The sequence below is a fragment of the Strix aluco genome, chromosome 1, assembly GCF_031877795.1.
Source record: "Strix aluco isolate bStrAlu1 chromosome 1, bStrAlu1.hap1, whole genome shotgun sequence".
Classification (NCBI taxonomy): Eukaryota; Metazoa; Chordata; class Aves; order Strigiformes; family Strigidae; genus Strix; species Strix aluco.
Genome location: NC_133931.1, coordinates 71,018,639 through 71,042,107, shown reverse-complemented (window position 1 = coordinate 71,042,107; position 23,469 = coordinate 71,018,639). Strand labels below are relative to the sequence as shown.

Genomic DNA, 23,469 nt, shown 5'->3' with positions numbered 1-23,469 from the left:
AGCAGAGAGCCGGAGGAGAAACAAAATAATCTCAACATAGGAGCAGAATTAAATTCTCCGGCCTTATAAGGTTTTTCAGTAGTTAAGCCTTTAGAGCAACACTGTAACTAAAGAGGCACCACCATCTAGCTGTGGGCTGCATCTCTGAATAAATTCTCAGAAAGTCCCCCAAAGATGCAAAAAATAATTAAAAAACCACAGTATATCCCATACACCCAGATCCAGGAACCCTCAGAATGCAACACAACCGTGAAAAGGGCTTTTTAAAAAGAAAAAAACCCCAAAACCCGCATCTTTTCTTTAAGCTTCAGCTTGTTGCCAAGCAGGGTTACATTCCCTGCACCCCTTCGGGAGGCCTTGCACACCCAGCTGCTGTTCCCAAACGCTGCCGACTCGCCTGCACAGCGCACGCTACAACACAGCGGGCAGCCTGCATTGCCCCGCTAAAATACAGCCCATCTACAGCATTTAGTAACCACATCATGACCAAAGACAGCAGAGAACTTTCCATATTTTATTTTTATCTTTTCATTTATGATAGTACAGTAAAATAAGTTAGCTTAAAAAAAAAAAAATCTAGCCCCAAGTTCCATGGCGTCAAGTACTCCCCTCCAAACCACGTTAAAAGTCAAAAAAGCATTACACCAGGTTTACAGCGGTATTACCTTCAGGAGGACTTAGTCACAGAGGATGCCACTACAAGCAGCATATTTTAGGCTGTTCTCAGAGAGCAAGTCGCCCCACAGCTCCAGACTCTGCGGCTCCCTGAACGTTGGGTTTGGTTCGTCTCACACCAGCCTACAGGAGCTGGGGCAGAAAACGGAGCACGGAAGCATGTAATCTGATTTCCATTTTCATAGAAGACAAACTCTGTGGTAAGACATTTTGCCCGGATGGCACATCCGAGGTGTGTAAACACAGCCAGAGCAACACAGCAACTGGAAGACAATAGGGTAAGTGCAACTAAGGCAAAAAGGAGTAACTTCTCTTTTGACATGATCAGGGCAGATGGTTGGGGTAAGGAAGTGATTCAGTAGCAAAATAGGTATCATAGTACACCTAGATTACAGAATCAGTGAGAATATAGCTTAAGCTTGATTGAGATCTATGTTTACCTTTACAAATTCTGAAGAATATTTAAAAGCTCCTCTTCCTTCCCCCTCCTCCCACAATTGCCGTCTGCTGCACTTTTCAAAAGCACAGAAGTTTGCTTTCACTGAAATTTAAGGCTATTATGAAAAAAATGAAGTGTAGGACTCCTCTTTCAAAACTAAGTATAAAAGTCAATCCACTCTAGGTCTTAGATAATTCTAAATACAACCATCCATTTTCCAAAATGAATCAACTCATTTTTATATTTGGAAGACAAAAAATTGTATACTGCAGAAGTCTGTCTTCATACACATACTTCTGTCCTAGAAACCAAACACTCTGATACCAGGAGTTACCACTGTAAATTAACTTCAGCCCAGGACACCCACCCTTTGCTGAATCCAGATGTGCTGGTGGGAGAGGTTCATCATCACTCTTTTTGCCTCAAAGTACCAGATTATCGAAAGATCTACTACGGAACATCTTAAAGTTAATCTTCATGGCTTTGAGCCAGGCTTAGGACGTACTCACACAAGCACATCTCAAGCAGCAGCAGTTTCTGGGAAGGAGTGCTGGGAAGACAATGTCTGCCTATAGCCTTAGTGTTTTCACCCAAGAGAGAAAAATACAATGGAGCAGCAGAAACAGGCACAGTCCTAGCCATGATTGCAGCTCCCAGTTCTTTTCAAGGGCACAAGAGGATACTTTGCACTTTTATTATACATGCACCTGTGAAGGTTCAATGCATTAGAGGACTTAAAATTGAGAGGGTGAGGATCCTTTCCATTAAAGTGGATAATTTTGCATTCCCTGAATTAGGCAACAGTGTTGCTGGTGGCTTAAGAGTCAACTGAATCTGGTCCAGAAGCAGCACCAAGCTAGGTAGGGCCTTCACAGAAATGGCTACAACCAACTCTTACTCCTAACAAAGTGCTGGGAAAATGCAGCATGACCAGACCAGCAGCCTCGGAAAAAATATCCACAGTCCTACCAAACATACCATTTCCTAACATGATATACAAGCTTCCTAGGAGTTTAGACCTTAAAATCCTCCACAGATGCTGAGAAGAGAGTTACATATGGAAAAAATACAACCTTGAAGAAACTGTTTAACAGTAAAAAACATGGCAAGTCCAATCTTGGTATGGTCAAAAGGCATTTTTAGAAGAAAACTGACCCCTTCTAATGCAAGGTTATCACTTCATTTGTCCAATAGTGTTTTTCACTGAAGAAATGCTCCTCCAATCACAAACATCAAAGATAATACTTTAATAATAATACTTTAGGTATTATTTAAGGTTTGTAACTTATTAGAAGTTAACACCTTTTTACACACATTTCCTATTTTCATCTTGAAAGGACAGCTAATCTTAAAACAGACACATAAGGATAAAGGCTCACTACCTAAGGGCCATTTCTAAACATCCTCAGTCTGACTCATTTGAGATGAAAGAGCTTTTTTTCCCCCCACTGAAACAGGCTCCTTACCAGTTACTACTTCGCCAGCCATTGCATTTATGACTGACCTACCGACCAGAAGTCGAAAAAGTATCAGTGAAAAAGTAACTCCCACTATAGGTACGTTAGCTACAGGCTCTGACCAAAAACTCCAAAGCTGGCTGTACCTGCTGACAATTACTATCTCCTGCAGAAGTTTATTTTTCACCTAACAGAGAAGGCTAAGCATGGCACATATCTGACTGCAAGAATCAGTCATAACCCTCAGACACACGGCATTGCTAAAATAAAGTTCTATCACTTTGTAACATGTTATAAAAATTCACTGATAACCTTAACAGACTAGAAATAATCACTGCAATTTTCCATTAAATATAGCATCATGAATTCAGTGAAATCAGACAAAAAGTTTAAAAAAAACCTTTCAAATAGCTCCTTAGTTATACCTTGCTTGAACTGAACCCTTGGTATATGAGCAGCATGAGTAATTGCATTTCATTTTCCACCATAACTCAAGATGGAACACAAACAATAAGAATAATCTATAAAAACCACAGTACATCAGAAATCTATGTAAAAAACATACATCTGTATCAAGGAGCTCAGTAACAACTTAAAGCACCACCCAAAATTAAGTACCATACATGTTACAGTACATTCCATTTATTATGACAATTTAAGGCTAAAATAGGTACCACTCCCTTATAGTCAAGCTTTCTTATATTTATAAATGCATACAAACATTAAGTAGATACAAATGCGTAGGGTTTTTTTTTATTGCTCTGAACTGTCTACTAGAATGTTCGACTTTCCCAGATGTCATCTCAGTTTGCCTTTTTCAATCAAGCTGAAGTCCTACAATTGCAACTTATGGCACTTGTACGATTATAGACCTTCTTTGATTTGAGCTGTAAATAAATTCAAAGACATATCGGACAAAATTGCCCATCACTGCAAACTTTATAACTTAGTTAACTAAACATTCGTCCATAAGATACATAGCAATTCATCACAAAGATTATTTCTGCCATTCTTCAGGAAGGATTTTCTCTTCAAAATAATAGGTCTAACCAAGCGGCAAACAAGACAACCAGCAAGAAATGATTGACTAGTACCAGTCTAACAGACTGGGCTTTAAAAAAAAAAAAAAAAAAAAGCTGAATACGTGCTCCAAAACAAAGAGCAAACTTTTCTTCTTGCTCATAGAGCAATTAAGTTTCCTAATTATGTAGGGCAATGCCTCTCATTCTGCCAGTGCCAAATTCTTTGACTGTAGCTTGTCCATTTCTTGACCAATATTTCCTTCAATGGTATCACACTGGGCAAGAAAAACCTGAGAAGAAGAAACAAATAAATGTTATCGGGGACGCAATTATAGCAATGGCAGATGCTTAAGAACAGAAACTGGAGTTTCCATCATGAATTTGAGGAAGCCAACTCAACAACCACCTTCCAGTTCAGTTTTCATAATAGCTTATTCACAATTTTGTTTACCCAGAATCCAACAGAAACATGATACTTCGTAAGACAGTAACGTAGTTGCCCATTGTCACCAGTCCTGCCACTGAAGTACTCTGAGTTGATCCAAAGTTCATAAACAATAAGGATCATAAAGGTTCAGAAAAGTAGTGATTCAGTTTGGAACATGACTTTTAAACTCCTTTCTAAAACACATACTTCTGTAGCCAAGGGTGGGCATGACAAACTTAGTCAAATCTAAAACAAACCTCCAGTTCAAGGTCTCTAAGGAAATATTGCCTGGGAATTTGTAAGCATCACACAAAAGCAAAGCAATTAAAAACCTCACCCCCCAGCACAGTTGCTCTTCTGTACAGATTTTACTTTAGAGACTTACTCTCCATAGAAAGTTAGTACATTGCAATAGAAGCTAAATTTTCCAAAGAACACCTCTAGCAAGGTCCAGCAGAAGTTACAGCTGACTTGCATCCTTGTGCCCAGACCTCCTGCATTACTCCAACCCACCAAGACATAGAAAAGGAGGAATTATCCTCTTTTCTTTACAAGTTATCAGAATTACTTTACATCATCAGGTAGCCATAAGGTCAACCACTAATGCAAATTATAAACATTATCTGAAAACAGCATGAACTACGAAAACCTGCATTTCTATATGCTGTTTTATAAAGCTATTAAATACCTCTCAAAGGGAGGTCATAAAAAATATCAATGTAAGAACAAAGACTGAAAAAAATCTAAGCTCTAACCAGCTCTCATTTTCACAAACTCTTGGTATACAAGTGCCCAGCATTAATCGAAACCAAAACCCAAAAAACCTCACCTGAACTCTTTTCACCAACCCCTTCTTTTTCAGTTTGCAATCACTGAAATTCTCTGGCAGATTCTGCAGTAAAATAAACAAACAAGTTGATGCATCTTAATGTTAAATTAACATATTAAACTTACAGCAAAAACTGAATGTATCAAAGAATCCTCTGAACAGGCATCTTGAAAATGCCACGCCTGTTCAGTGAGGATAATTACACAAGAAGGAATTTAAAAGAAAAAGTCATAAACTCAAAGTCAGGGATGCATCCATCATGATGATTGCAAAGAACTGAGTTAGCAAATTTACTACCCATCTTTAGGTAACATACAGCAACAGACCACATATACTGCTTTTGTCTACTGTGGTGTATGTTAACTGTTCTGTTGAGCTTCAACTTCAGTTTTTTTCAGAGACTATAAAATGAATTAATTTCTTACGAACACATTAACTCCATCATTTGCCATCACTAGAATGTATCACCAGTAATGCAGGCTTCGCCAGTCTAAGCTGTACATCTGATCTTCTCTGCAATCTACTCATAGAAGGCAACAGATGTGAAGTGTTACATGCTGACAGCTTTTAATTTAATTCAAACTGCATCATTTTCTGTACTCCTACCACCCAACATATTCATGTATGTCATCTTAGCAAATGTTATATGCTTTGTCCTTTTGGAGCGATGAGAAATTGGGGTGTGGGTGGGGAATGGTGCTCAGGTTTACAATCTTTTTTTGAAACAGGTAAAACACCTGTACAGATGATTATCATTACATAAAGTTTACATGAACATCCTTAGAAACATGTTCTCACTGTTGAAGATGCATAAAAATCTTGGAGTTTCTCACTGGTATACCTTTTATTTTCCACCCTCACTTCATATCAAGAATAGAGGTTTCCCTATACTGCTCTGTGTTTCATTTCAGCTAAAATGCAAGCCCCACTGGGAGGTTTAGATACATAATCTTTTATAACACTCAAAAAAAAAAAAGGTGCTCTTTTCTTTTAGCCTCCAGCTAAACATACATAGTCTTAAATATAGGAGTCTTGCACATAACCTAATGTAGGAGTTAAAAATACACAAGACTCTACACCAAAAAAAACAGTCCATCATGGGAAGTGAAACTACAGACATCACTGAGATTCCAGGAAGTTCAGGGATCACACTGCTCCAGTATTTGTGCAATAATTAGCACACTAAGTGATATCAGACAAAGAAATAATAATCACCAGGCTTAGCATGCTTTCCCAGAACCATAGGCGAGGAGAAAACAGGCACACAACAGAGTGAGCTGGGACACATTCTTACATTTCCAAGGGCAATCAAAAGACTCTTCAGGGCCTTGGGATGGTTGGTAAGGAAATGTGGAGCACATGTAATTTTTTCCTCTATCCTTCCAGTTGCAGGCAGTGATATTGGAAGAAACAGACAGATTCTATCTATATATACATGGCTCCATGGCTGGTGTCACTGCCACAGTTTTGGATTTTTCAGTAATGGGACGGTCTACACGGCATCAGATGGGATTCACCTTTCCTCAAAGGGGGAAGAGGGTCTTTGTTCACAAGCTAGCGAGGCTCACTGACAGAGCTTTAAAGTAGACTTGAACAGGGAGGGGGATAATATCAGGCTCGGCCATGGCAAGTTGTGGGACAATACACCAAGGTTAGAGGAACAGGCTGCTAGCAAGGGCCCTCAGCCTGTTGCTCTGAGACGTGCTGGGCACACTGCAGCACACTTAAAGTCTTACAGAGATGAACCAGGGTCTCCTGAGGCAATAGAAGCCAACAGGGAAACACTGGTGAAATACCCCAAAGGAATTAAGGCCCAGCCAAAGTGCCTCTATACCAGTACATGCAGCATGGGCAACAAACAGGAGTTGGAAGCCACCATGCTGCAGAGTGAAGTCAGGATCCTGAATTTTTGGAAAGCAAACTTGCAGCTCTTCAAGGAGTTAGTCAATAGGGCTCCCTGGTAAACTGCCCTTAGGCACAAGGGAGCAGAACAGAGCTGGCAGATCTTTAAAGATGTTTCCCATAGAACGCAAGAGCTCTCAATCCCCAGCTGTAAGAAATCAGGAAAAGACAGCAAGAGACCAGCATGGTTGAGTTGAGACCTGCTGGACAGACTAAAGGGCAAAAAGGAAACACACAGGCAGTGGAAGCAGGGGCAGGTATCCTGGGAAGAGTAGAGGGATGCTGGCTGGGTGTGCAGGGATTGGGTCAGGAAGGCCAAGGCACAGCAGGAGCTGACCTTGGCAAGGGACATCAAGAACAATAAGGGCTTCTACAGGTATGTCGGCCAGAAGAGGAAACTCAGAGAAAGCGTACCCACCCTGATGAACACAACTTGCAAACTGGTAACAACATATGAAGGCAAGGCTGAGGTACTTAACTTTTTTGCCTCAGTCTTCACTGGCAACCTCTCTTCCCACACCTCTGCAGTGGATGGACCACAAGACTAGGACTGGGGGAGCAAAGCCCCTCTCACTGTAAAAGATCAGGTTTGTGACCACCTGAGGAACCTGAACCTATTTAAGTCTATGGGACCTGCTGAGATGCATCCCAGAGTCCTGAGGGAACTGGCTGATGTAGTTGCCAAACCGCTCTCCATGATATTTGAAAAGTCATGGCAGTCAGGTGAAGTCCCTGGCGACTGGAAAAAGGGAAACATTGCACCCATTTTCAAAAAGGGTAGAAAGGAGGACCCTGGGAACTACTGACCTGTCAGCCTCACCTCTGTGCCTGGGAAGATCATGGAACAGATCCTCCTAGAAGCTATGCTAAGGCACATGGAGGATGGAGGACAGGGAGGTGATTCGAATGTATTGTTGGTCAGGTTCTGCCTGACCAACCTAGTGGCCTTCTATGATGGAGTGACTACATCAGTGGACAAGGGAAGAGCTACATATGTCATCTATCTGGACTTCTGTAAGGACTTTGACACAGTCCCCCCACAACATCATTCTCTCTAAACTGGAGAGATATGGATTTGATGGAGTGACCTTTTGATAGATACGGAATTGGCTGGACGGTTACATCCACAAAGTAGTGGTCAACATCTCAATATCTGGATGGAGATCATTGACAAGTGGTGTCCCTCAGGGTCCGTATTGGGACCAGTACTGTTTAATATCTTCATCAGTGACATGGACAGTGGAATCAAATGCACGCTCTGCAAGTCTGCAGAAGACACCAAGCTGAGTGGTGCAGTTGACATGCCTGAGGGATAGGATGCCATCCAGAGGGACCTGGACAAGCTCAAGAAGTAGGCCCATGTGAACCTCATGAGATTCAATAAGCCCAAGTGCAGGGTCCTGTGCTGCAGCTGGGGCAGTCCCTGGTATCAATACAGGCTGTGAGATAAAGGGCTTGAAAGCAGCCCTGCCAAGAAGGACTTGTGGTTAATGCTGGATGAAAAGCTGGACATGAGCCGACAATGTGCATTCACAGCCCAGAAGGCCAACCATATCCTGGACTGCGTCAAAAGAAGTGTGGCCAGCAGGTTGAGGGAGGTGATTCTGCCCCTCTGCTCTGCTCTGGTGAGTCCCCTCCTGGAGTGCCATGTCCAGCTCTGGAGTCCTCAGCACAGGAAAGACATGGACCTGTTGGAGCAAGTCCAGAGGAGGACCACAAAGACGATCAGGGAGCGGGAACACCTCCACTATGAAGAAAGGCTGAGAGAGTTGGGGTTGTTCAGCCTAGAGAAGGCTCCAGGAAGACCTTATTGCAGCCTTTCAGTACTTAAAGGGAGCTTATAAGAATGATGGGGATAGACTTTTTAGCAAGGGCTGTTGCGATAGAACAAGGGGTAATGGTTTTAAACCAGAGGAGGGTAGATTTAGACTAGATAGAAGAAAGGAATTTTTTACAATGAGGGTGGTGAAACAATGGAACAGGTTGCCTAGAGAGCTGGTAGATGCCCCATCCCTGGAAACATTCAAGGTCAGGTAGGACAGGACTCTAAGCAACCTGATCTAGTTGAAGATGTCCGTGCTCATTGCAGGGGGATTGGACTAGACAACCTTTAAAGGTCCCTTCCAACCCAAACCATTCTATGATTCTATGATTTTACTTCTACATAAACTCCAGATTTAAAATCCCTCTCGCTCCTACACTCAGTTGGAAGAAGGAATACACAATGCTGCTTCTTGTCTCCTAGTTGGAAATATGGAAGTAAGGAGACATACTATGTCTCCTAGTATGGAGGTTGGAAGTGGGAGTAACTACTACTACATTAACCTCTTCTCAGGGTCAGTTTTTTTGGTTTAATTTGTTAGTTTGCTTTTGGAAGATGAGTAAGAGAAAGAATCTTCTGTTCCTGTTGTTCTAGCTTCCATTTCCGCTGCTCCAGAACTAGTTTTCCCACATAGCAGCATTAAGCTGGATAAAACTTGTATCAACTTTTAACACTTCCCTTTGAGATCAGAAAAGATATTTCCCTTGCAGATAACTTCTATGTCAAACTGCACCTCCTGAACCAGAAGCAGACCAGACATATTTCTTGCAGGTGGGAAAATGATTATCAGCATCAGAGGCAAAGAGAGGTCAGTATGCAGATTACGGGAGATAGCCTTCCAAATGCAAACTGGTGCAGGTTATCTTACAGACGGGGACAGAAATGTCTAAAAAACAAGTTATGGGTTTTGGCTTTTTTCTAATTGATGTTATTCCTCTTATTACCCAAAACACTCTTCAGTGTATCCTAAGATGCATTTCATCACCTGTCTATCCTTTCCAAACTCTCTTGTTTTGTGAGAAGAAGTAGTTTTGAAAATAAGTTACTAGGTTAATGCCAGAAAGCTGTCATGCACAATATAAATTCTCCTACAGGAGCCTGTTCTACGCTAGTCTCTTTGTTCATTTACGTAATGAATGGGAATGGCCTCAAGTTGTGCCAGGGAAGGTTTAGACTAGATATTAGGAAGTATTTCTTTATAGAACGGGTTGTTAGGCGTTGGAAAGGGCTGCCCAGGGAGGTGGTGGAGTCCCCATCCCTGGAGGTGTTTCCTATGTAGGGTCGACATAGAGCTGAGGGACATGGTGTAGTTGGAAACTGCCAATGCTAGGTTAATGGTTGGACTAGATGATCTTCAAGGTCCTTTCCAACCTAGATGATTCTGTGATTCTGTAATGTCACCTTACTTCCTTGGATTTACAGCACAGGATAGGTTCAGAAGCTGTTATTAGTTTTTCAACAATGGTCTGCCTACAATGAAAACTCCTTTTTACTAGGTGACATAAGTCTATTTTCCCAAGTACAGCTTTTTTAAATTGTTCATTTCGGAAGCTACTTTGCTCTTTACAAAGTGTATTTTCTAGTACTGTGTACTGCAATAAGCCCTTGCTCACTGTAGCATGCTAAACCTGCATGTCTCCTCCCAATAAGCAGAACACTCTGAAAAGGTTGTATTACATGCTTTTCCTTAAGAAAAGACATTACAAAACAATTGAGAAGTTAGTTTAAAGATGTGTGTGAATTCTCTTCAAACACTGGTTCTAGTTCACAAATTAAAAAAGCAGTCTTCAGAGTATTTATAGTTGTCACAGGGGAAAAAAAATTCAAAAAATATTATAGTTACATGAACTATTCTAAGGGATCTTAGACATAGGACCCTGTAACCAAGCGAGAAACATTCCTATTTTTCCCTTGGTTTTCAACAACACAATTCACTTTTTAAAATGAACAAAATATGACGAGAAACATTTCACATAGAGAGAGTATTTGATGCATACTATTTTGACTCCAGATACATAATAGCCTGAAAAAACAAAGATCGATTAGGCCTAATTATTAATGGCTGATTCTCACCAGAAAATGAAGATGCTATATCACTGTGGCAGAAATTCTTCTATGCCTTGAAGTTTTCCATGACTTGGAATTTCTTAATAACCAAATAAAAAAATGAAATTACGCACTAGCTCAGTTACACTGCCCATCTCCATTTGCTAAGTACTTATTTCAGACTGTATTTTCTGAAAGAGATTCTGGCCTATTGTGTTGGGTTTGTGTGTGACAGGTTTTTGGTAGCAGGGCAGGGGGCTACAGAGGTGGCTCCCATGAGAAGCTTCTCAAAGCTCTGCCGGCTCAAAGTCAGACCCACCTCTGGCCAAGGCCGGGCCAATTAGCGATGGTGGCTGTGCCTCTGTGATAACATATTTAAGAAGGGAACTTAAGTTGTGAGGAGAAGCTATAAGGGAGATACCTCTGCAAATACCAAGGTCAGTGGAAGAAAGGAGGAGGAGGAGGCGGTGCGCCAGAGCAGAGACCCCCCCCTGCAGCCCGTGGAGAGAGGACAGGCTGTGCCCCTGCAGCCCACGGAGGTCTATGTTGGAGCTAATGCCCACCTGCAGCCCGTGGAGGACTCCACACGGGAGCAGGTGGCTGTGCCTGAAGAAGGCCGGGACTCTGAGGGAAGCCTGTGCTGGAGCAGTCTGTTGCTGGGAGCACTGCAGCCCGCGGTGGGAACACACGCTGGAGCAGTTCATGAAGAGCTGCAACCCATGAGAGGGACTCATGTTGAAGAAGTTCACAGAGGACTGTCTCCCATGAGAGGGACCCCTCGCTGGAGCAGGGGAAGCGTGTGAGAAGTCCTCTCCAAGATGAGGAAAGAGCAGTAGAGACAACGGGTGATGAACTGACCGCAACCCCCCTCCACTGCACCTCTGGAGAGGAGGAAGTAGAGAAACTGGGAGCAAAGCTGAATCCAGGAAGAAGGGAGGTGTAAGGGGAAGGTGTTTTAAAGATGTGGTTGTATTTCTCGCTGTCCTACTCTGATTGGTAAATTAAGTGGTGGTGGTGTTCAAATTAAACTGATGTTCTTTTTTTCTTCCCCAATAGTCTGTCTTTTGCCTGTGTCCATAATGAGTGAGTTCATCCCTCCCTGTTCTTGTTCCAAGCCTTTTATTGTATTTTCTCCTCCCCAACTCTGAGGGGGAAGGAGTGAGGCAGTTGCTGCGTGGTGTTCAGTTGCCCTCTGGGCTCAAACCAGGACACCTATGCAAGTATTCCTACCAATCTGAAATAGCAAATTAACAAACAATTTTATATCATCAAAATAGGCCTAAGTTAACTGTCAATAGCAGACATGGAACTCCAGCTGGGCTTACCACACAAAGTCTGTTTCTAAAACAGATATTGGTAACTGGAGGAAACTTTGAAATCTGAGTGTAGAGAAGACATTTAGACTATTTCTACTTTTGACAACATTTTTCAAAATGGTTCTTTTTAACTATATCTGTGAGTGCAAACTCCTATGCTTGCTTGCACACCCTCATAGCTTTTTTGTTGGGGATTTTTTTAAATTACATCTTGTAATCCCCTTGGCAGAGACACAGAATTGGAAGGCCTAAATGTACTAACGTATCAAGCTGCTTAAAGGGTCTTTTGCAATCAAATTAGTAAACTTTACATATCTTAACATCAAATTAAATCTCACAGTCTCTCTGTTTTACCTTAGTCAGCTTATGTCTCCTCTCCAGGAATACGGTGTCCAACTATTCAGGGTTTAACAGGTGAAGCTGGCAATAAACCTTAAGTCACAATAACATTTCCATATTTAATTAAAATCAAATTTAGTTAAAGAAGGAGTAGCTTAAGCCTAGGCAGTGCTTATGCAAAACTCTTGCCAAATCTACATTTTGGTGCTAACATTGCTTGCAGAGCAGTCGTTTGGATTAGTATACGGCTTTCTACTGCACAGCATATTCTTACTTCTATAGCAGGTCTCCTCTTTGCATTGCACTTTCTCTGTGACAAAACCCTGCTCAAGTCTCACAGTCCTTGGTCTATGTGGTCTTAAACTTTCAAAAGTGACTGCAGTGCTGGCTTCACCCCAGCAACTTCTGTAGAAGTCCTGAACACAGGTTCTTTATCCTCCCCCCATCCACCCAGAAACAGAGCCCGAGTCCCCCTGTGACTGGTGACTATCTCCCACCCCACACCCCCGAAGTCAGAATTAACCACATCTCTTTGAGAGTTTTCACCCTGCACATACACTGACAAGATGCACTGCAGACACACACACATTATGTCCTCGAAGACTCATCTTCTGTACGCACAACACTCATGCTTACACAAGAGATCCTTAAAACCAATCACCGTTTACACAGTAATAAATACATGCACGTGCGTTTTCTTGCCTGTAAAGCCTCTCTATTCTTGAGTGTTCTTTTAACTATGAACCCATCATCCCCCTCTCCTGAGCACAGCTTCTTATGAAATACAGACTCTCTTGTCATTTCCTTCCCCTCTCCCAGCTGGTCTCCTAATAAAACCACCTCCCTTTGCTGCAGAACATCGCCTTCAGTTCTGCTCAAGTTCCATTTGTTTTGGAAGTGTTTCCAGTAACGATTTTTAAGCTTTGTGTTACCACCACATCTTTGCTCTCCTCTTTGGTTTTTTCTTGTTTCCCAAACCACAGACCCCAGTAGATAATATCTGATGCCTGAATCCACTTTATAGAAGTGTAGTCAGTTAATAAACAAAACAAATGCTAGTCAAATTTATTATTTATGACTATCTTACCAGAACCAAAGGGACACCATTCTTAAAACAGGCAAACTCCTACACTAGCAGTCACTAGCTCTAATAGCTAGAAACATTTTTGGTTTGTTATCGAATTGCTTAAAAAAATAAAAATTACTCTGCTGCACATGGCACCAATGTTAATCAGTTGCAAAAAAGGATTTTTTGCTGACACTCCATCCATCTAATAAGTGGTTCTTTTGTTAGTTTCTTTTAAAAACCCAAACCATAGTTACCTTCATGTGTAGTTTTTATTGACTACCAGCCTTTCACTTTCTTTTAAACTTATTGTTAAATAAATTGGTAAATTGGGTAAGCACATTATGTTGACACTGAATCTTTTTCACCTAAGTAGACATCCATGCAGCTTCTTTAAAAGCAGCTATTAAATGGCAGCATTTGTCAACAGGTTTTCTGAATGCAGTAGTGGCAACTAAGCGTTCTATCCTCACTGAGGGATAATAGTATTTTCATGCTCCCTGTGCTTTAGAAAAATTTTCCTCCGAAGCTTTGATTTTGTGTTTATGATTCATGCTAAGAGATTTCAGAATTATAATAAGAAATGCTTATCAAATGTTTATTAATCCAGATAAATTCAAAGGTTTAGTAGTAAGTTCTCATCTTACTATAAGTGGCAAAACTTCCCAGAAGCCTGGGAAATGTTTATTACAGGCATAATGATGTTCTTTTCAGAATACTTCTTTCTTTTAATCCTTGAAATGTTAATTTGGTATTGATTTACTTTGACAAGTATAGCAGGGACAAGCAGACAGTGAAAAATGCTTCATCAGAACAGTTACTTAAGTAAGTTTTACAGACGGATTATAACCAAAAACAATCCTCAGGAAAGGAGAAAGGGCCACCAGAACATAATTACAAGTTGGTAATGTTATCAATGTCCTCAATACTGATACATGCAATTTGACAGGTGATTTTGTCATGAGTTTATGTAAACAAAATCGGTGAGTGGTACTTCAGAGAGAAAGCTTTTTTTTCAGTTGTCAGAACAATCTGTTCTCTGCAATATTGTCTTTCTAGATTACAAATCTGCCATTTAATAAGAAATCATCACGAGAATAAAGTAACCTCTCAGATTGCAATACTGGTGACAGACCATGTGAATTAGAGCAGGCTCACAAGTAGTACATGGTATCATGACTGTGGATTTAAATTTTCCTACTGATCTCAGAAAAGCTCTTTTTTTCTTGAAAAAGCCTTTCAGTTATTTAAAAAACTATGCCAGCTGATCAAGTCAAGAATTCTGTGTTCTACTCAGTAAGATTTGTAGTAAGTAGTGTTCTTTAAATTTTACTCCTGGATCAAATTTTTTAACTGCTGAAATCAATGATACTTCTGGTGATGCACACACACAAATCTTCAACTGTTGAACACTATTCGATTTGTATTCCTCCCGAAGAAAACTTCAAAGATCTGGGGAATGGGAACATTTGACTGTGTTGCAACACTCAAAAATTTTTAAGATGCTCGTAAGATCCCTCCACCCTTTCTGTTGTGGAAGCAGTAGCTATTTAAACACACTGAATGTTAAAATATTTAAGTTACAGCTACTCTACCCAAAAGCATCCCTTCAAGACTTTCACTCCAAACCTCTGGCAGCGATAACACTGTATTTTTCCTCTACCACCCCAATACTGTATGACTGCTGACCTACTTCTCCACTCCTAAATCGCTTCTGAAAAATTCACAGTTGTTGAACACATGGAGTATAGTAAAAAGGAGTATTAGTTGCAAACTCCGCTCCTCTAACTAATGAGTTAGCCTGCTAACAGTAAGAGGGTGACACCCCTAGAATAAATAGAAAACAATATGCAGGTTTCCTCACCCTTAGCTCTCTATAATCATACAAATCTCATTCTGTATCAAGCTACGTGTTTGATTGATCCAAACAATGTATGACAGCCAAGATACTTTAAAGAGCCTTCACAAAAATTCTGCCAAAGAAACAAACTGGAACATTTATAGTGTGAGCTTGCTGGTATGTTTCACTTCTACAAAGCATCCATTCTTCTGTCTTAGCAGAAAACAGGTCACTCAGTCACTTTTTTTCCCTTATCTGTTTTTAACATGCTGTTGATTGAATCAATAACACAGATGTCATATAGATATATGGTCAATAACATTCAAGAAATTTGTCAGAACTTGATTCTACTTGGCTAACAAAAAGAATACTAAATACTGTATAAAACTATTCTGAGATACAGATAAAATACTTTCTAGAAGCTTTATGCTTTACCACTTTTTACCTCAGTGGAATCCATTTACTGTTCACATACATACCTCATTACTGTTCTGTGTTACTGCCTCTGTACATTGCACAACTACAGTACAGCTAAGTAATATCTCAGGAAGTTGATGGCCTGTTCATCTGATCTCACGTAATACCAGTACACTGAACAGCTACATTTCATGTAAAGATTCCACCCAACCACACACATCTCATCTGCAAGATTTCACAGTTCAGTTTTCATGACAAAAACCACAGCCACCCTTGTATATTAAAACAAATAAATATGGATTTTGGCATGTGTAACGTAGCATCGATCACTGGCAATAAAAACCCTCACTTATTTCTTGCTTTAAAAAAAAAAAAAATGAGGCTTGTCAATGTCATAGACTCTTATACAACAAAGTAACAAACAACTATTATAAATATTAAAAGATATGAATTATATTAGTTTTAGCTCTGGCTGCTCCACTTCCACAAGAGACAAGACTGAGGCACAGGGACTCTATTATCTCCTAAATCTAAACATGAAGTCACTAGGTTGTACACCTTCTAAAGACTTGTACTAAACCTGAAAGTCCCTCGTCCAGTACTATTTAGAGCATTTTGGATAAGGAGATAGGTAACAGCATGCTTTCCCTTTAAGCCATGCAAACAGTACCAGAACCAAAAGTAAACTTGGGAAATTCAGTTTGGATTAATTAGGAAGCAGTGAAAGGGTTTTTCAAGGCTGCTTGCTAAGTTCCAGAACTGTACACCAGCATACAGGTACTGACTTTTTTCTAAATAGGACTTAGCACCAGAAATTGAAGGGATCAGAAATAAGCTTTAATCCCATCCAATTGAAATAGTTGTCACCTTACTGCTATTTTCATGATAACACACAGTACATCTGTCACTTCAAACAGGGAATCAGTTATACAAAGTCTGTATGCCTAACAGCATTCAAGAACTGTCAAAGTATTTTCCTCTATGAGGCAGAAAAGGAAAGAGAAATTTTAAGACTTTAAAATATTTAGCATATTACAATTTTAAAATTAAAAAAAAAAATTAAGAACTGTTGGCTATAACAAACAGCAAAGGCTAGTTTACCATTAAAGGTTCACATTATGAAAGGAGGAAGTAAGTTAATGAGCTCCCCACCATTCCTAGGAACACATTCATATTGTATAGCATTTGATGATGGCCAGTTCACATTTTTACTCTTTTATTCTGCTGATGAGCCTTTTCAAGGTGTCCATCAATTAATCTACATTTGGTTCACCAATTATAGGCATTTGTATGGAATCTTTCTGAAACAATCCCATAAAGGGTCATTGTGCAAAGGAGTAGACCCAAAGACATCACTACCACAGAAAAGCAGCGTTTTTCCTTCAGAGGAGGATATTATGATCATGATATGCAACATAATTACATAATGAAGTTTACAGAGAATGACCAGCAAACAGAGAAACAGAATAAGGAAATACCCTAGCTGTCACAATCTTGTATTTATCTCTGTGCAAGTCCCCTATTCTCACCTAGCTCTCACCTACTACATGATACAGGAAGATATATATCATACTCTGGAAATATGCTGTAAGGTTATGATCCATTAATGACTGTGAAGCACTTGGATATACCCCAGTACATTCCAGAGAAAGAAGCCAGTCCTCAACATGCAGGCATCTCAAATAAAAGTACTGCCAGTCCACCTACGACTGACCAGAAAATTCTTCAGTCTTCCAAGACCTCGTTGTTCCTATGGGATATAGAATACAAAGTGTATCTGGCTTTTTTCCCCAGACCTTTATTGTTACCATGAAGTTTTAACGTGAAAGTTTGCCAAGACAAACTAAAAGGGTAAAACTCGAGTAAAGGATACCCATTTCATGTAGTCTTAACAGGCTGCTGCCCCAAATGAAGCTCTTCTGTAGAATGGGGATGCATACACAGGCATTAATGTCACCATTTAGAAAGAGATGCTGCCAAGTAGTCTTTTGGAGACATACAGGGGCAAAAGCTGGATATTAAAGAAAAAATGAGCAAACCAATTAACTAATTTTCAAAGCTAAAATAAATTTTTTAGTATTTTAAAATATGAAATAAGTTACAAGATAGATATATTCTTAACACTAAGTTTCTGTTGGGATTTGACCCTCTTCTGTGTTTATTTACTTACAACGGCATCAATCTGTTCCAGGGTCTTCATGAACTGCTCTGCAGTCCCTTTTATCCTCTTGTCCAGCTGTTTTAGTGCTTCTCCTTGGAGGTCCTTTGCTAAAAATCCCTGAGGAGGAAAAAGAGGGAAGGAAAGGTAAAATTATTCCATACCCTACAGAATGCTCATCTTAGAAAATCTGTCAATCCACCACAGAAGAAAACATCTTTTACTACTTCTGTAGTTTCAAGTATGAGAGGGACTCCAATCTCTATCTGTGTTCTATCAATCCTTGAAATGCTAAATGCAAGATCTGCTAGGTTTACTTAAAAGATTAAACAAGTAACATACATTCTCCTTTGGACTCTGAAGAGAACTCTATGTTTTTCCAGATCTAAAGAATAAAATTTATCCAATATGCAACAATATTTACCTTTTTCCAAACAGTGCCATGTCTCTATTTTAAAAATTCATAAACAGCATTTGAAATTCAGTAAGAATTTTACAGGACCCTTGGACAGTTAGGAGAGGCAGCCTATTACTGACTACTCAAAACCTTTAAACAGTATTTTTTTTAAATACATATACCTACAAAGTTGTTTTGCAAAGTTATAAAATGATACAAAACTGGCATACCTTCTGGATACTTGTGAACTCTTTATTAACTTCCTCTAACTTATTAGCTATTTGCTCCACTGACTTCTCCAAATCTTTTAACTTCTTTAATTCAGCCTCTTCTTCTGGACTATTCTGTGTATTCAAAAGTACAACATTCACAACTATGGAACAAATAGAGTCACTATGCAGCTAAAAAGCAGCAACAGTGGTGATACAGACATAAAGGTTTCTGTTGATTTAAAATACATGCTACGCTGTGGTTATTCTTTCCATATTTTAATACCCACCAAATAAGCTTCTTCCAAAGCTTAAGTATAAATACAGTCAAAGCAGCAATGTATATAAACACATTAAATGAGATGAATTTGAAGAGAAAAAGGAAAAGTGCAAACTTTTTTTTTGTTAGCTTAGCATCTTTAAAGTAGAGGTAACATTTATATCATGAGATATTACCTTGTCCACTACTTGGCAAAGCCAGTCACAAGTCATTTCACTAGCAATAACCAGCAGACTCATTAGCTACAGTTTTTTTTTTAAACCAGAAAAATAAGATGAGCAGATAAGGTCATCAGTGCACAGAAGGTTCATGAGCACTGACAAGCAACACATTAGGCAGAATTTTGTCAATAATGTAAGGCAGAAGTCAGTCAACGTAATTTCAGAAATGTACAAACTGCAGAGTTACTTGCAGTACAACGTGAGATTGAACTCAACTTTGTGGGTAGGTATACAATATAAAGTTTATGTTGAAACCTGTTTCTGTGTTCAGCAGCTGAATCACTGACAGAAATTACCATAATTTAAGAAAAAAAAAAGAGTCCAAAGGCAACACTTACCCTTTTCCCAATCAACATGACTTTGCAACCATTTTTAACACCAAGTGCCGACAATGGTTGTTCCAATTCTTTCAGAGACTTTCCTAAGTGGAAAATGAGAGAGGAAAAAACTGTTAAAATATAGTTAGTGACATAAGAATGTCTTTTTGAAGACATTCAAAACATGGGACACCTGAAAGTGACTAAGATGAAAGGTATCATCTGTAAGAAACATTGACAGATTTATAAGTTACCTTTGTATATCAGTTTCTGAAAATGAACTGGAACTCCAGTGACTTGTTCAATAAGCACAGCCATGTCTTGTAGCGTAGGTTCACCATCTTCTTGTTGAGAAGCAACCTGAATACTGTGTTTTTCATTACCTAACAAAAACAGAGTAACAGTAATACTTATTGTTACCTAGAAAATATTACAGGGAATCTGTTTCTAATATTCATTTTCATTAATGCAGAGAGTTCTCAAATCACCAATTCTCATGCATAATCGTAATTCTTAATCAAAGGATTCTACTGCATTTCCTTCCTCTTGGAATGACTTACCTCAGCTGAAAGTTTTGTTTTACATTCTAACAACCTGAAGAGTTCGATTAGGCATATTCTGCTGGCGTAATGATCCTGCTAAATATTATTCCCCACCTCTTTTAAGAGTGCACATGGTGTCCAGACATCCCACAAGCTAAAGCACGAAAGCCCACACCTTCCTGATGTATTCCATTTCCTACTTCTAGGAATTTTTAATGGCACGAGTCTTGGGGAATTTGACACAGTTTATTACTTCCTTTGCTCCCTACTCCTCATACATGAGAAGCAAGCGATCCATACCTATCCTGTCTCCTCTCTATCAGGCATCTGAGAGAATTCTCACAGTCCAAAAATTATTTTTCCCCATAATACTGCTGATATGCAGCCTTAACCACCTTGAGAAGTCTCAGCCTACATGTCACCTTCCACTTACAGAACATCCTATTCAGACTCCCTAAGATTACTTTCATGCAAACGGCAGGAAGTTCTTAGAAAAGATGACTATGTCTCTTGATCCCTGCTTTGCAACAGACCATTTCTATAACCCACTGCTCCCACACACTTAAGGCCTGTCAGTCTGAAAGCACCCACAGGAATCAGCCACCACTGGCTGCAAGGGAAATCAAGACAGGCATTTTTTACTTTGCAGGAAGAGACAACTCTAACAAATACCAGAAAGAAAACTATCTTCATGCCACTAATTTGAAATGCATTTATCTATTACAAAGAAAAGTGCTAGAAATATCAATTTTAAGATGTTCCAGTCTCCCAGAATCATGTGACAAGTGACACTGTGGCCTCAAAATCTCGCAAGCTTCCAACAATATTTCTGAATTCCAAAACGGTTTTAAGCTCAAAATCACATTATACAAACTGTTCCCAAGCATCTTCCGTAAATAGACCTTCTTCCCAATTTCTTTTAGGAAAAAAAAAAAAAAAACCAACCAAAAAATTTAGGTCCTAACCTCGGTTTATTTCAGAATGTTGTTTTGACATATACAGCTGCTTTGTGTAAGGGCTGTGTCTGTCAGCAGTTGAGAAAAAAAACAACTACACAAATAAACAGCAAATAGGGAAGAGAACACCTGAAGTTTGCCTAGCAATAGAAACAGTTTTAATTACAAATTATTTGTACCACTTTGGGCAGACTGTAACAAAAATTTTACTGTAAATTCACAGCAGAATGACATCACCATGAAAAATACCTCACGGGTTAGAATGGTATCATAGCTTATTTTTTGCTTCAGTAAGTGACAATACTAATTTAAAGTAACCACTAGTGCAAAATTCCAATATCTTTTTTTTTTAAAAAAAGCCTAAATACATTTTAAAACCAGGTCAAGTCAATTTCTTGCATATTGTCAAGTGATACGTGTGGGTCTACTACCATTCCCTTTCTTAAACCTTATTTCCATCCTTCCCCACTTTCACTCACACATGCAAAACTTTAACAAAAACATTTGTGCTAAGTAGTAAACAAGCATCTGAGAGCAACAGGTACAAATCAGACAGCCAAAGTCCAAGATGAACAATGCCTTCTATTTGCTATTGATTAATGGCAAAGTAATTACCAGATAAGAAAACAACTGGAAAAAGACTCACAGATAAGAAGACTGCTGGCAAACATCAAGATGTTGTAATTATATAAATAAATTAATCTAGTTAAGTTATTGTCATCTTTGCAAATGAAAACCCTCAGATCAAATGGAGCTCTCTGAAGGCATCAATGAGCACATGAATCATAAAAATTCAAACCAATTATTCCACAAAGTTCCTCACCAAAGACTCAAATAAAACTGTCAGGTGATAAAGGAAATATTTCCACCAAATAACATAAGTTTGAAAACACAAATGTGCAAGCAGAAATAAACAGTAAGCTCTAAAGGTGGAAAGAACATCACCAACACAGTGCAAAAGGAACAGGAATAGAATTTATTATTCACCAATTAAAAAATAATCCATAAAAAATTAACAAGTTTTGTTAACAAAAATCGGATGATTAATACCTTGCTGATTTAATACCTTACTATCCTTCTCATTCCTCCTACTGCCTCACCTAGATCCACTTCATCAAAATTTAACCACAGTATTTCCCATCTTATCTTTAGGAACTGGGGAGTCCAGGCTATTCTTACTTCTTTGCAGTAACTTTTTATACTTATTTGCAGACTTAACCGCATCTTCCCTTCCACCACCTTCTCCCTCCTCCTACTTCTCCTTCCCGATGAAAAAAAAGCTCAATCATGACAGCTGGCCTTTGAGTTTCATCAGATCAGCACCCAACTGTCCTATGGAAGAAACCAGCCCTTTCTGTTGCAATCCTGCATCTCACTAATGGCAATCGTTCGAGCTTATTCAACAAACAAAAAGAGAGCCAATCGGGTAGCACCTGCTTTTAACATACCATGCTGACTTCAGTGATATATTCCATCTAAATGAAGATTACTACCAAAAACGTGACCTCTGCCCTGTGCTCTCTGGCAAGGCCAGCCTCGTCACCTGCTCCCACCGTCGTCCTTACAGCAGATCTACCCCCGGGCAGCGAGTTAGACCATTTTATAGGTATGGAAAAAAATTTTTTTTTCTTGTCCTTCTGTTGGATCAGCTTACATGATCCAGTTTGAGGGAGGCAGTGGGAAGGTGCGGCTGATAGAGGAGAGAAACCTTACGGTAGCAGCCGGGATCGAGACCAGGCGAATCGGAGGGTGAGCCGTGTCCCCCTGAGGCCCGGGTAGACCCGGCGAGGCCGGGGAGGCTGCCGCCATCCAGCTGACAGCCGCAGCTCCGCGCAGGCGCCGCCGCCCGGCGGCAGCTCCGGCATTTTCTGTCTCCCGGAGGCTTTGCGGAACTCGGGCTCTCAGGCGCCAAAGGCAGCCACAAGCCACGCACAGCGTCCCCCCCCCCCCCCCCCTCGCCGCCCGCGCGTTTCCCGCCTGCCCCCGGCGCAGCCACGGGACCGCCCGCCCCGCAGCGCCGGGCTACCGCTACCGGCCGAGGCGAGGTGCACGGAGAGCGGGGGCGGCAGGGAAGGGCGGCGCCCCCCGAGGCCGGGGCCCGACCCGCACGGTCCCGCCGGGGGCCGAGGCACCGGAGCCAGCTCGGGGTACGTGCCGCCGGAGAAGGAGCCGCGGGCCGCGCTCGGCTCGGCAGCAGCTGAAGGCGACACCCCCCTGCCCGCCCTCCCTCCCTTCCTCGGGCGGCTCTTACTGTAAGTGACGGTGACGGTAACCGGGGCTCCGGGCGCCGCCATCTCGCCCCGCCACAAGGAAACCGTTCTGCGGGCGCATCCGGGGGCGCGCCGGTAGGGCGTCACTTCCGCCCTAGAGCCCACCCCCTCTCCAGCCGGGAGGGGTGGAGCAGCAGGGCCGTGACGTCAGCGGGCGCCCATGGCGAGCTCCCCCCGAGTTGCTCTTTACCGGCGTCATCGGCGGGGGGACGGCGGTAGCCGTCGGGTCGGTAATTAGCGAGAGGAAGCAATCAAGCGCCCTAGGGAGGAGGGGCGGCCGCCACCAACCGGCAGCGCCGCTCCACCACCCAACCGCGGCCTGACGGCTCCCGAGCCCAGCCTCAGACCTGCGGCGGGCGAATTAAAACCAGCAGCTTTTCTCGGAGCAGCTTTTCCCCAGGATGCTGGTTCTCCTGTTGGCTTTTATTGCTGCTCCGAGCAACTGACAGCAGTGGAGAGGCGGCCCCACCAGCCCTGGTGTCAGCGTGACGCTGCGAAAGGCAGCACGAGGGGCTGTTGGGA

The 23,469-nt window shown here is 41.0% G+C and overlaps 1 protein-coding gene across 6 annotated transcripts; it reads right to left on the bottom strand.

Annotated features, from left to right (window-relative positions):
• Window positions 1-495: 495 nt before the first annotated feature.
• BAG1 (BAG cochaperone 1) lies at window positions 496-23,140 on the bottom strand. Of its 6 annotated transcripts, XR_012623295.1 has the most exons (9): window positions 22,929-23,127; window positions 19,434-19,562; window positions 19,201-19,283; window positions 18,383-18,496; window positions 17,768-17,875; window positions 17,471-17,608; window positions 12,290-12,355; window positions 4,850-4,912; window positions 3,815-3,883 (listed from the first exon to the last, which is right to left on the bottom strand). XR_012623295.1 is itself a non-coding variant. In XM_074824593.1 (7 exons), the coding sequence occupies exons 1-7, from the start codon at window positions 22,969-22,971 to the stop codon at window positions 3,794-3,796; spliced, it is 630 nt and encodes a 209-aa protein (XP_074680694.1). In that variant the 5' UTR covers window positions 22,972-23,128; the 3' UTR covers window positions 496-3,793. The 6 variants fall into 6 exon arrangements, 3 of the variants coding, with proteins under 3 accessions (XP_074680694.1, XP_074680725.1, XP_074680703.1); XM_074824593.1 differs by lacking the exons at window positions 12,290-12,355; window positions 17,471-17,608 and having other exon boundaries at window positions 496-3,883; window positions 22,929-23,128; XR_012623297.1 differs by lacking the exons at window positions 3,815-3,883; window positions 12,290-12,355 and having other exon boundaries at window positions 4,885-4,912.
• Between the last annotated feature and the right edge of the window lie 329 nt (window positions 23,141-23,469).

Excerpts from the sequence above, each read along its gene's own strand:
- BAG1 (XM_074824593.1), bottom strand. The coding sequence starts at position 22,971 with ATGGCGGCGCCCGGAGCCCCGGTTACCGTCACCGTCACTTACA. Across the intron at positions 19,284-19,433 it reads TCAGAAACTGATATACAAAG|GAAAGTCTCTGAAAGAATTG; the intron begins GTAACTTATAAA and ends TTTTCCACTTAG. Across the intron at positions 18,497-19,200 it reads TCATGTTGATTGGGAAAAGG|AATAGTCCAGAAGAAGAGGC; the intron begins GTAAGTGTTGCC and ends TTGAATACACAG.